Source organism: Ixodes scapularis, unplaced genomic scaffold, assembly GCF_016920785.2.
Source record: "Ixodes scapularis isolate PalLabHiFi unplaced genomic scaffold, ASM1692078v2 PGA_scaffold7__128_contigs__length_106722199, whole genome shotgun sequence".
In the NCBI taxonomy this organism is placed as follows: domain Eukaryota; kingdom Metazoa; phylum Arthropoda; class Arachnida; order Ixodida; family Ixodidae; genus Ixodes; species Ixodes scapularis.
The window spans coordinates 99528396-99541884 of record NW_024609882.1 but is presented as its reverse complement, the minus strand read 5'-3'; the positions used below and the strand labels follow the sequence as shown (position 1 = coordinate 99541884).

Sequence of the window (13489 nt, the reverse complement as noted above, 5' to 3'; positions counted from 1 at the left end):
GGGAGGCTGGCCCGCTGTTTGCAGGAATGGCGGCGTTAATCCAGAGCTCACAATGTTTTGCAAATAAGAAAGTAGGGGAATACTTTTCCTCGTTGCCAATACTGTGCCCCGTCGGGAAACCAGGAAAAAGCAGATGCGACACAAACGAGTAGCAGAACGAAAAGTAATGCTTACTAGGATGGTATGGCCTGTGAATGTCTGATCTGACTTCTTTTTTTTTTCGTTGATTCTTACTTTATTTCTTTCATTTTAATTATTTCTTTATTTGATTCATCTCAAAGTTGCCGCTCTCACCGGCCAAAGGAAGTTGTGTGGCCTTCCAGCTGGGCTTAGCTTCCGACTGCCATTGATCCCGCTGGGGCTCATTCAACCACCTGGAATGCTCCCAGAACTGGTTGATGACACTCATTCAGAACGCTCGCTCTATCTTCTCTTAGAATGTGCCATGTGTGCTGACACCGATCTGTATTGGACCCAAAGTGGGGCTTCTGGGCTTGCCAAGAAAGCTTCACTTCTTCTCAACTGCCACTCAAAGTTGTCCCTGCACATAGTGGACAACAAACGCCTGTTGACTTGGAATAAGATTCGTTAATATCTCGAAGCTTAAAGGAAAATCTGGGATCTTGAGAATGCTTGAAAGGGCCACTGACACCCCTCAAAGCTTTTTACTTTTTGCCAGGAGATATGCTGTCAGAAACTACCCAATCAGTATTTTGCTACAGCGTCGCATATATTTTTAATAAAGTAAAAACTGCTCGAAATGGAAACTGGCTTTCGGAAGAAGGAGAAACGTAAAGGAGGAAAGAGAAAGTCCCAGAACTGCACCCGACCGCGCTTTTTTTTTGGCCTGCGTTTTTCCGGTTGTGCAAAGTGGGCGAAAAATGTGCCAGTCGCACGTCGCACAAAAAACGCATACAACTAGGGCTGTGCGAATATTCGAAATTTCAAAAACAAACCGAATATTTTCCTTATTCGAAACATATTCGATTAAAAAATTGCATAATCGGAAGTTCCCGAATATTGGCCAAAGCTGAATATTCGGGAAAAATGGTGAATATTCGCACAAACTACGAATATTTGAGCAAGGAACTAATAATCGGCTTGCCATGCACTCTCCTATGAATATGGTTATTCACTGAGAAAGGCGTATGATGCATGCGTTATCGGTCTGCTCCGTTTCTATCTGTCCGATGGCAGCAAGACCGAATCAGTTTTGGTTTCTTTTTCACCAAGGCCTTTGTTGCGCGACGCTTTTATAGCAATGTGATGTAATTGCGCATTCTATAAATTGATACAATAAACATAGAGAGTGAAATATAAATAAAAAATAAATCTCGAGAGTGTTATCTCATATAAATTTTTGAAAATTTAAAGAAAAGCTAGGTGCGGTCAGAACATTGCATTGCCATCGACAACAACTCCTGCCACTCCCGCGCACTTAAAACTAGGGATGTCGCGAACCTGCCCAGGTTCGAGTTCAATTAAGCTAGACATTTTCTAACTTTCAACATGCAATATTTGTTGGGTTTATTGGCATCACTGGTTAATAACTAATGAAAGCGTCAAAAGTGCTTATTTTTGCTTTTATATGGTGTAAACATTGGTAACCATATTATGAAATAAACTACTTTCTAAATTATTTGTTTCCCAAAATTTGAAATATTCGTGTAGCAGCTGGGCAACACTGACCATAAGTTCTTGGAACTTTAGTGAAATTTCGCAGGTTTCTTGAGTGAAAGGGTCTTTCTACTGGCGGAAATGTTGGCACGGCATGTAGGAAGCGCTTACTTTCTGAACACGTTGAACAGTTAATTTCCCTACACTATAATTTGGAATAAGTGCATTACTAGAAGCATCTTTAGCCTGCTGCAGCCTAGGTAAATGCAGTTACATTGATTTATTTTAAATAGGCAGTAAAACCTGCTGTTACCTCTTGTTTTGCAATTTTTATTACAAGACACATATTCAATATTTGAAGCCCGTTTTTTGTCTTATTCGTATTCGAAAATTTTAATATTTGCACACCCCTACATAAAACGCTTTGTGTTTGACGCACGTTTTTGAAGCTCTTGCGAATTGCTCTTTGTAAGACGAGAGATATCATCAGCCAGGAGAAGGGGCGACGACTCGGCGACGCTTTCGTGCAAATCAGCTTGGTGGTTGGGCGAATAAATCCTAATTGTTTCGATCTATAAAGCTAGACAGATTTGCCGGCTCCGCAAACGACAGTTCTAAAGTAGAAGACCCACGCCTGTTGTCCGCTGCCATTGTTTCGCCGGTTCAGCCGTCCAGCCCGCTACTCCAGCCGCCATACGGAGGATGCACGCTGCTTCCGCTTCTCTGTGGACCTTTCTTTTTTCAATCTAAAGTATTTGCAGTTTTTCAGAAGCCACAAAAAATGGGTACAGCCCAAGCTGATTACAACAGACCTGGTTACAACAGACATTTGGATATACAGTGTAGACCGCATATAACGTATGTCTCGGGAGTCGCGAAAATCCGCACTATAAGCGGTACCACTACAGTCGAACCTCGATATAACGAACTTCAATGTAACGAAATCCTCGATTTAACGAAGTATTTTATTTTTCATAATTTATTGCCCATAGACCCCATGTATTTTTAGTCCCTATATAACGAAGTCTATTTTGCTGCTATTTCAATATAACGAAGCGCCATTGCCATAGAAGGCAATAAATAAATCAACTCTAAAAAACAACTTCGCAAAAAAATTGTGGTTAAAAAAAAAAAAAATTATGCGCAAACACGAGCGCTTGATAGGTTACTTCACGGGGACAGGCCTTCCAACGTTCCTAGGCTGCCCGAGGATGCGGCGCCGGTAGCGCCGGCGAGGCATGCGGCAAAGCGGATTCCGCGAGGCTGGCCAGAAAATGCCGAGCAAAAAGTTAACACGGCATAACAGCATCACCACTGACATTCACTGATCATCATAGTCCACTGTACCGCGGGTAGCGCGGGAGCCAACTTCAGCGGGGAAGCGACGTGATGGCGCGACCGCGCGACCGCACGGGCAGTGCCATCTAGGAGAAGACCAAAAAGACCGATTATCGTCTTGCGAGCATGATGTAAAGCAAAGGCGCAAGCACACTGTGGGCGCAAGGGGGCAAGTAAACTGTGCGGTCAAGAGTGCTGTGTAGGTTGGAAACATTGGCACCGCCTAAACTAAACAGCTTTATTTTTCAACCGGGCGGTTCACTTACGTGCTTGCTGCCATAAGGAAACGTAAAGTTCTTTCTTTGGATGAGAAAGCAAATGTTTTGGACGCCATCCTGAAGAAACTGCCGAGATCACGAGCACTCGGGAAGTGCTCGACGCAATGGACGTACTGAGGAGGTACACGGCGTCGCATGGGCAGCAAGATGCCGTGCAAGTGCTCCGGGCGCTCGAACGCCGTATGACGCCGCCGACGCCGCTGCTACTGTCGGACAAGGCGCAAGCAAAACTCGCGGACTACTTTGCCCCTAAATAAATGTCTTTTTCGGTGAGTTTTCATACCCGTAAAATGTTTCGGAATTTTTTTTTTTTCGCATGCTAAAGCCAAATTTCGATTTAGCGAAATTTCAATGTAACGAAGTAAATTGCGACTTTTACCGACTTCGTTACATCGAGGTTCAACTGTATAACCAAAACATCAATTTTTCAGGCCAAAATACATGCCATCAGACAACTTACCTTTGTAAAAGAATTTATTTTATGTTAGATGGAAAATAAAGCTTAGTTTGAGGGAAGTCGTTTATTTTACCAGACTAGTACAGTGAGTACAGTTCTGTCTCAAGTGTGTCACACATTTTGAAAGAAATGAGCGGCTTTTGCCTGGCGTAGCCTTTAAACGGCGTCGCGGGTTGCGGACGGACGTTGCGAGCGTTCAGGATTGCTAACCCTAATCACTTTTCTCCGGAGATGAAAACGCGTGAAAATTCGCATCCTTCATACGGTACGCGCCAGTGGTACCTTAAACTTGAGCACACGCATGAAATGCGCCAAATAAGAAATCCGGGCGATGTTCGAAAACACAAATGCTTAGAAAGCACCACTGTAGTCGAAGTAAACAAACACGACGACACGGGCGTTTCTGCCGTCGTGAGAGCGCCGCCACGACATCGCCGCACGAGTAGGTGGATCTTCCCTTCTAGTACGTGCTGGGTTATCATAGCCACACGACGAAAATTCAGTCAAGGATAGCGCTTTTACGCAGAACGATGAGATGCACGCCGTCTACGACGACGATCACAACCGACGCCATGTTTGCGGAACAGAAGCAGCCGGCCCGCGACCGGTATGCAACGCGCGCGAACACTTCTCCTCGACCTGTGATTGGTCTGTCGTTGCGGTTGTTTGTTTCTTTGTTTCCAACGCAGCAGAGGGACGCACGCACGTGAACGACTCGTGCGTGCGTCCCTCCGTCGCTATGGCAACTGAAGCCTCTCTCTTCGCTTCTCCCCGCGTTTTCGAGCAACCTCCTTGCCCCGCGAGTGCACTTGGCGGCTCGCGCCGTCAGCGCCGTTATCTAGTGTCACACAGGGAAGCGAGCTCGCTGCTCCGGTCGTCGGCGCGGTCGGCGGGCTGTGCCAAAAACCGCACTATAACCGGTATTTCCCTTCGCGCGCCTGCATTTTAAGCGGTATGTAATTACATGGAGTTCTATGGGAGGTGAACCGGTGGTTTAAAAAAACCGCGTTATACCCGGTCCTGCACTATAAGCGGTTACGTTGTAAGTGGTCTATACTGTAACATACCAATTTGTGAAGTTTGGTTGGTTTTCCTCTACATGCCATTGACTCAATTTCCTATCTGCACACAACATACTCCTCGTACAGCAGACCGAAATCTTGGTCAAAATCAATGTGTGTTATAACGAGCTTAGACTGTATCCTATTGTTTTCTATTTTTAACATTGAGCGTGCCCCTTCGATCACCCGCGACTTCGATTATATTTTGTGTGTGTGCCTAAACCATAGAAAACGGCACATGACCACGAAAAGGAGAGTGAGTGCGGCTCAAGCCGGCTAGTTCTCGATCGGCGGTTTTCGGGCGGAAAGAAAATGAATTTCGAACCGCAAATTAAGTTCCAGGTAGTTGGACTCTCAAATGTGACGTGTGGATAAAAACCTTGGCGAGCATAAATACCGTGTCCCTTTACAAGGGTCTGGGTTGCCTCGTCGGGTCTGTCCAGGCGGACTGCTACTTCGTGGACCACGGCGACATTGATGCGGTGGACGTGTTGAAGCTGCAGGAGTTGGATCCCCGGTTCATGAGCCTCCCCTTCCAGGTAGGTGGTCCCAAAATGCGGGAATTGTCGCTACTCGGTCGTCGACGGCGGTGTGCCCAGTTCACAGTACCGTAAAGACCCAATAGCACGTTTTTAGGGGCAAAGCTCCTTGTGGTTTAGCCTTGTCCGGCATCCGTGCTCACATCGATTGCCATCCCATCTGTCTTCTTAAAAAAAGAAAAAATGTTTGCACAGTCGACAGGATTCGAACTTGTGCGGGGAGACCCAATGGATTTCTAGTCCTTCGCCTTAACCACTCGGCCACGACTGCGGGACGAGTAGGGGGCTCTGAGATGTGGTAGTAACTCAAGAGCTGAGGATGTCATGGATGAAACGTTGCATGTAGTCACTCAACGTCTATACAGGAGAGGGCGCTGCGGTCAAATGCGTATATAATCGCCTTAAACTTTGCATGCATTGGCATCAGCACTACCAATGAACAAAATCAGTATCAGGACCAGCAGAGCTTTGCCCTAATCGACATCATTCACCATGTGAAGGTGCGGTCATTTTTTTTTTCTCCCCATTTTTGCCCTTAAAATTAGCGGTCTACACAGATCTGAGTTAGAGCCTAGCTGGCGGATTTGTGTTTGTGGATAAGTCCAACTGAACACATGTGGAGAGAAAGGCAAGGGGACGGCCGTCGCCAGACTATATTAAAGGCCTTTTTCCTTCTCCGGTCTGAAATTTCTCTTTCCTTTCTCTATATCTTGAGCTGATTCTATCCACAAGGGATGATTCTAAGCTTTTGCAGGGTGCTTGCAATCGAGGGTTTACACAGTTCTCGTCGTCGCCCGATCCCAGTAGCATGCAGTGCGCAGTCTCAGAAATGTCCCCCCCCCCCCGAAATATGTGTCAATTTTTCGGGAAAAAAAGTGTGTTCATTAAGCGAGTAAATACGGTAACTTTTCTAAATAGCTGCCTGTGAGAGTGGTGATTGGCTGTATGGCAGGTGGTGACGATTGATTTTGTATATGTAAGAGACTGTCATTTTTCTAATAAAATCAGAGTTAGTGCCCGTCCTGTTGTCTTTCTCCCTTTATTGTCCTTGTTTTGTTTGTGCTTTTTAACCTTTTAAATCAGCATGCACAAACTGCGCAAGTGTAGGTTTCAAGCTTTCTTTTAGCCAATGTTTAAAGCGCCCTGTATATATGAATGTGAGAGAGAGAAGTTGTGCCCATTGTGCAACTCTTGATCTGGTGAATTAGGCATAGAAGACGTAGACCCGTCGGTTGACAAGCTTTGGAAAAGCGTCGTTGGGAAACGGTTCGTTGCACGCAAGTACGTGCAGATGGCGACCCCCCCCCCCCCCCCGACAACAATCGCCACAAACGACGTTCTATTGTTCGTCTAGGGCATAGCGATTGCCACCGAGAGCATTCTAGGAGGCTTGACAGCTGTCTACAATCTCTAAAGTTTGCACACTCTAGGGCAGTAGCCCTCAAACTTTGAGCTCTTACAGACCCCTTTGATCCACTCAAGGAACCCCCTATGCATTCTGCATCCAAAGTGTAGGTGCAGACCATTGGCAATGTTCTCCGGGAATGCTGCGTGAAACACAGCTCAAGAACCGAGGGGCCTAAGTCGGGGTCTTGACGGGAGGCGGCGAAATTCGCCAAGACGACTCGTGGAATGTTTTCCCATTTCCCAACAGCTACCACATGCGGAGGAAGAACGCACTAGGAGAGGAAACGGTGTTTACACCGTGCACAATCACTGGGGTTTGAAAGATTTCTGCAACTAGGGTCGATATCTGTATTGCTCGGTAAGAGTGGCTTTAAGAAAGTGGAAGCCAACGCTCGGATTGGGTTGACGGATTTGGCGGCTAGGACATTGGCAAGAGGGACGTCCCTCGGGTGGAAGAGAGTCTGCAGCAAGTAATGTGGTCCCAACGGTTGGGACCACCGCCAGGGTAGAAATGGACTTGTGCTTTGGCGGGCAGGCGGTGCAGTGCCGCCTGGACGACCTGCTGGAGTTTGCGGGGGACGAGCGGGCCGGGAGCCTCCTGGCGGACCTGGTGGTGGGCAAGTGCCTGGTGGCCGAGGTGGTCAGCAGGTGATCTCCTTGATCTGTTCCAGATCTCTTTAGCACTGTCCTAGTTGCCTACATTTGAATGAACGTATCTTTAGAAAATCTAATAAGTTGGCAAACAATTTAAAAAAGAAATTGTTAGGGGCGAAGCTCCTTAGGGTCTAGCCTTGTCCGTCCGGCGTCCGTGCTCACATCGATCTTGCTGGTGCTCATGCTCATAATCGTGCTCGTGCAAAACAAAAAAAAAACAAAAAAAAAAAAAAGTTTGCGCAGTCGACAGGATTCGAATCTGTGCGGGGAGACCCCAATGGATTTCTAGTCCATCGCCTTAACCACTCGTCCACGACTGCAGGGGCTCTGAGATGTGGTAGTAACTCAAGAGCTGGGGATGTCATGGATGAAACGTTGCATGTAGCCGCTCAACGTCTAAACAGGAGAGAGCGCTGCGGTCAAATGCGTATATAATCGTGTTAAACTTTGCATGCATTGGCTGAACGTTTATAGACGAGAGGGCGCTGCGGTCAAATGCTCAAATGCATATATAACCCCGTTCCATACCTCTCATTCTCTTTCTGACATGGATGAAAATGAACAAAAAGCTCGACATGCTGCGGCACAGCGCATCAGCACCACCAAAGCTTCGCCCCAATCGACATCATTTTTTTTTGCTGCCTAAATTTAGTGGGCTTTCTTTTTTGTTGCTTCTTTAAATTTTTTCTATGGATCAAGAGATGTTTTTATGCCTCGCTTTCCCGTCTTTCCTTCATTTTTTTTTTTCTCGTGTTTTGTCACTCATGCTGGTGGAGGTCCTGGCCAGGTGCACATGTAAGTGCAGTAGTAAGTCTCTGCCAACTACGCTCTACTGTTTATTTAGCGGCTCTTGGATGCTCTATTTGGTAAGCTCCCATTTGTCACAATCTTCTGTATTGGATGCCAGGAAATTTCAACACGAGCTTAATTTAACATAATTTTTGGATATAAAATTAATGATATATCGAATTATTTTACGATCCCCTTTGAATTCAATATATTAGACTGTATGACAGTGCTTTCCCAAGGTGGAATAGGACGTTCACTGGTAAGAAATGGGAAATAAGTCCATTCTTATTTTTATCACTACCCGGGACGTAAAGCGGCCGGTAGCGGGAGGGGAATGGGGCTTTGCGATACCTCTCTGGTAGTGGACGTGTCCCGAGGTTCAATTTTGGTCACCGTAACAACGAGAGCAAAATCTAATTTGCCTCTTGTGGAGCGAGTAAAGATAGTGTTAGTTGACGACCTATAAACGCGAGCGAAGAATGCAATTCGTCTGCTACGAAGCGCCATTTGCGGAGAAAAATGAAGCGAGAAAACACCGTTATGTCGTCTGCTGACAGACGAGAAAAAAACCTCGTACAAATTGAGTGGCAAAGTAAGATGTGGGCCCGAATCGGGATTGTCTGCCATTTTAGGTAATATAGTGCAACTGGGTAATGCGTCCAAAAGGTCTGGTTGTCCTTGCCTGGGCCGAAAGGTGAGTCCCGGGTGACTGCAGGGACGATCCGATCACTGTGATCCTGTACGACACAACCACGGAGGCGGACGTGAACCTCAACGCCCTGCTCTGGAGGCAGCTGCTCAGCCCGGCCTTCCCCGACGCGGGGGTCATTGCCCGGGCCAGGCTGACCCACGTGGCCCCCGGGGGGGACCTCACCGTGCAGCTGTTGGGGCCCGGCTCCCGGGCACTGGAACGCCTCATGGACAGCGTGGGCTCCTACATCGGGGTGCGTCCCCTCTTTCGCCCCTTTTGGGCTGCTTTCTTGTTTCGGGATTGCTCAAAACGGAGTCTATCCGAGGGTGTTCTTTGGGGAGTCAGAGGAGGAGAAGTGATGGGAGTGTGTGCAGGACGCCCAACCTGTGGCATCGCCGAGCAAGTCGAGGCTGTACGTCCACCGGCAGATGGCATCCGGGACCTTCTGTCGCGTCGCCCTCCTCTCCGAGCCATCCTCCGGGCAGCAGCGGGTGAGTTCCCGCACTCCCTGTGGGGTTGTCGCCGGTCTCTTTAATGCATTTTAGGGTCGCCAAAAGTTGCTGTCTTTGCAAATGCGCAGGAATGAAACCTTTGTCGTCTTTAACCTGCGTCGTTTCGACCGCCGCGTGCTCGTCTGGCCACCACAAATTTGCCCAAACGTTTGGAGGCATCGCATGACGTCACATAGCCACTCCAAGTCACGGGCTCGTGCAAGCTCTAGCTGCGAGCTCATGTGATCCTATAGGTGTCGCCTGATCTGCCAGGCGAGGGACGGCAATTTATGAAAGTACAACACCAGTGATCTGATTGCTGCGCCAAACTGCGCCAAGGGGCTAACCCTGCTACATCCTGCTACATTTTGCCAAAATATGGGTAATCTGCGCCAAGCCTGTGCCAAAAAACCAATTTCGGTCGCCTTTCCATACCGAAACTAAACTGAGTACCATAATTGAGCATACGTGTGTAAATGGCGCTTTCTAAAATGAAACTAAGTACCGCCGCATGTTCACCAAAATTCCTGTTCTTGTTTAAATTATACATTACTATTAAATCACTCTTAAACTCAAAAACTGCTCTGTCGAAGTATAGATTACTTAGGTTTCTCTCGGTAGGCTTTCTTTCGAGAGACAACCAGATACGAGAAAAATCTGCCACGAATGAAAGTTGGTGAGAGAGGTGAGCTAAAGCAAAGAAGGCAATGTCTCCACACTGAACCCGCACAGCGTGCTTGTCTGTCTCGAGTTCAGTCGTTGCACAAAGCGCTCCGAGAACTTCTTGATCCTGGCTCTCGATGTCTTGCATCGATGCGCTCAGGTTTTTTTTTGTGTTTGTGCGTGCATGCGTGTGTGTGTGTGCGCACGCTTGTGGGGGGGGGGGGGCTTGTGCCCGGTTTGCCGGCCTGGCAAGCATGCATCGCTGATGTTTTTTGTTGTATGCTCGACAGTAATACTTTGCAAACAATTTTGGGAATCAATTGTGACGAAGCGGAGTGGTATGGTTTTGGTTTCGATCGAACAGCTGTTGTCTTCGCTCGCGCAACGAAGCACACGGAACTGCAAGCCTGCCGAAGTTGCCCTCACGTGCATGCGAACAGGATTACACGGTAGAGGCACCAGCCGGGGCGCTTGCAATTCATTGTTTTATGTTTGCTTACTTTTGACGAAAATCTGGCACGTAGGGAACCAGTGGAACGGTGGCGAGCGGTTTTTCGGAATTGCTCGGCAACGCCTGCAGCACTCTACACTTGTGGGATGTCTCAGCAGTAAAAACACAAGCAGGGAGTTCCGTCACAACACGTCGCATCAGAACATAACACAACAGAAAGTGCCCTTTGTTTGTATAGCACTAAAAACAAATATTTTAATTTTTCTAAGAATATCTGCTCCAAAAGCCACGTTTGCTGCTCCAAAACACTCTTCTAGCTGCTCCAAAAGCAACTTTTTCTGCTCCAAAACGCTGTTTTGGTTGCTCCAAAACACTGTTTCGGCTGCTCCGAAAGGTGCTCCAAAATGGCTTCGGCCAATCACATCACTGCAACACTGAGTGGGAGACTGACAGACCGTCCGTGTAAATGAGAACTCTAGGTGTGTGATCGAGAAAAGCTTGAAGAGTGCTATTTTTGTGTTTTGTGATTTTCCAAGCTTGTTTTCACATTGAGGTGCAATGGAACATGGACAAGTCTCCTTCCGAGTCGGCAATGTTTGCTTTTCTCTTGCCATAGCCAATTTACCCCATTTTGGGTGAGGCCATCATTAGCCAGGGCATTGCAATTCCTAGACATAAGCTATCTTTCGGTGTTTATGAAAAAAAATAGTGAATGATGTCAAAAATAGGGGGCTGGTTAACTTTGGGAGGTGGGGCACCTTTTGGGATATTATGGTAGCCCAGTCGTCATTGATGTACGTCAGTGTAAGCCTCCTGAAACTTTGGCCTCGCATCGTTGAAGTATGCGATCGTGTTGCGTCACTTGACTTTGCTTTCAACTGGTTTGGGTGATCATCTTGGGTGCGTATTTTTCACCAACATGTTTGACTCCTTGAGGTCTATCTACGATTGACAATTCAGCTATATGTATACATACAAACGAAGGCAGAGGCCTCGACGGTCAATTTTAGGCTTAAGTTCCAACTTTCCGTGCAATTCCTATTGCAGTATGCTTACAAGTTAAATGCTAGCACCTACTCTGACGCATGCCACCGTCGCAAGTATGTATCACAAAGTTGCTTGAAACGAAATAGGGGCTACATTCAAATGCCTTTATAATGAATGCCTCTATAACGAAGACACCCGTTTAATGACGCAAAAATAAAATCCCAGCCAATCTCTTTTGTGTTCAAGTGTTTGTCTGACTACTACAACGAATTCCTGTTTAACGAATATTTCTGTTTAACGCAGCGATTGCGCGGCCCTACAAAAGAAAAATGAGCCGTATTATGAATTTTCTAAGTCAAAAGTAATTGATTTTTTGTAATTTGTTGCTTTCAAGTGACGTGCTTAAAGAAGAATATTGGCGGCGATGGTTAGCAGCGACGTTTGATGCCGCTGCCGTGCCTCCTCTGCGGTCTGTGCACGCTCGTGCATACTTGCATTTACTTTGGTTTTGCTCGTGCCGTTGATGGAGTATGTGCCCCTCCACTAAAAGTTTTGTTTTTTGGGTGCTTCCATCGGGCAATGTGCGCATTCGTTTTCTTATTTGGCATGTGCGTCGCACATTTAAAAGGGACCACCACAAACAAGAGTACCGTATTTACTCGCATAATGGGTGCACTTTTTTTTCCTGAAAAATTGACACATATTTTGAGAAGGGGGGGGGGGGGGGGGGGGGGGGGGGGGCGTTCATTACACGGGGTAAAATATTTGCAATTACACACTTTGTGCAAATGTCGTATTAGGTGCCAACATGAGACGGCAAGGTATTGTGGTACCTCTCCAGTGATGGAGGTGCACCCACAGCTGGTTGAGGGCGCGTCACGATAACCATGCTTTTTAAATTGCAAACCTTTTTAGGGCGCTTTCGGGGTGCCTTTTGCGGAAGGAAAAGCGCCCTACCAAGCTCACTCAGCACGAAAAGCGACACGACCCGACACGATCATTCTGACACGGCTGTTCTTAGGCGATATATATTGCTAGTATCCGGCAGGCACGCTCAGGTATATCCGCAACTACGCATATAAGAACTAGTGCGAAGTCCAACCCTCCAACCCCTGAAGCCCGCTCGCATGGATCAAGTTTCCTTCACGGAGACAAGAACTCGTACAAAGTCCAACCGCCGACCCCCGAAGCCAGCTCGCATGGATCAAGTTTCGTTCATTAAGAGGCTACCAGACGCACTCAACCTAGAGCAGAGCATTCACCTCGCTGTGTCGTTCTGCTACCGATTAAATAAATACATTTACCCGGAGTATGTGAAATTAGGCCTAACCACTTTCACGATTTCACTGTCCGAAAGCGACCACAGACGACGGCTTGTTTGTTGACATCAATGCGTCCGATAGGCGAGGAATTTCCAGGGCTCGGCAATTCCTCGACCCAAGCTTCGTCAAGTGTGCGCGACACTCGGTTTCACGGTTGATCACTTCCGTAACCACCGCAACTACACACTTGTGGCCATTACGAGAGTGAGAGTGGCTTGGCTTGGCCTGACTTGACTTGGCCTGAGTGCTTGGCGGCAAAAAAAAACTGGCTTGGCATCTCGCTTAATTCGGCGCAATTTGAGACTCGCGGATCCGAAAATTCGAGGTGTGTTGATTACGGGAGGGGGAAAAAAAAAAAAAGTCAAAATATTGATACCCGTTGTAGGGGTGCGTTTATTATGCGAGTAAATACGGTACTACAATAAACTTTCATTAGTTTGAGCTCAGTTGATTCGACTTTATGTTTAATTCGATCGTGTTCAAAAGTCCCAGCGAGCGCTCATACATTTCAATGGGAGAGAAAGTTGAATAATTCGAACTCGGGAAGACTCCGCATCGGAGAATTCGTCCCGAACGAATGCGCGCGGGCTCCCATTCCACGGCACCACGGCAGAAGAACCACCAACGCACGGCGAAACACGGGTCCTTTGCTGCAAAGCCGAACGTGCGCAAATATGCGCCTGCTCCTCTACACCGTTGAGATGGACCGTAGCAAATGACACGAGCCAGCGCAACCAATCTGGC

General features: G+C 47.3%; 1 protein-coding gene across 1 annotated transcript in view; it reads left to right on the top strand.

Annotated features, from left to right (window-relative positions):
- Window positions 1-13489, top strand: part of LOC8031263 (tudor domain-containing protein 7A) — a 142138-nt gene that overhangs the window by 68647 nt on the left and 60002 nt on the right. The window contains exons 12-15 of the mRNA XM_040212490.3: window positions 5195-5290; window positions 7233-7345; window positions 8856-9084; window positions 9206-9322. Coding sequence (XP_040068424.1) covers window positions 5195-5290; window positions 7233-7345; window positions 8856-9084; window positions 9206-9322 — 555 coding nt within the window. The remainder of the gene's footprint in view (window positions 1-5194; window positions 5291-7232; window positions 7346-8855; window positions 9085-9205; window positions 9323-13489) is intronic.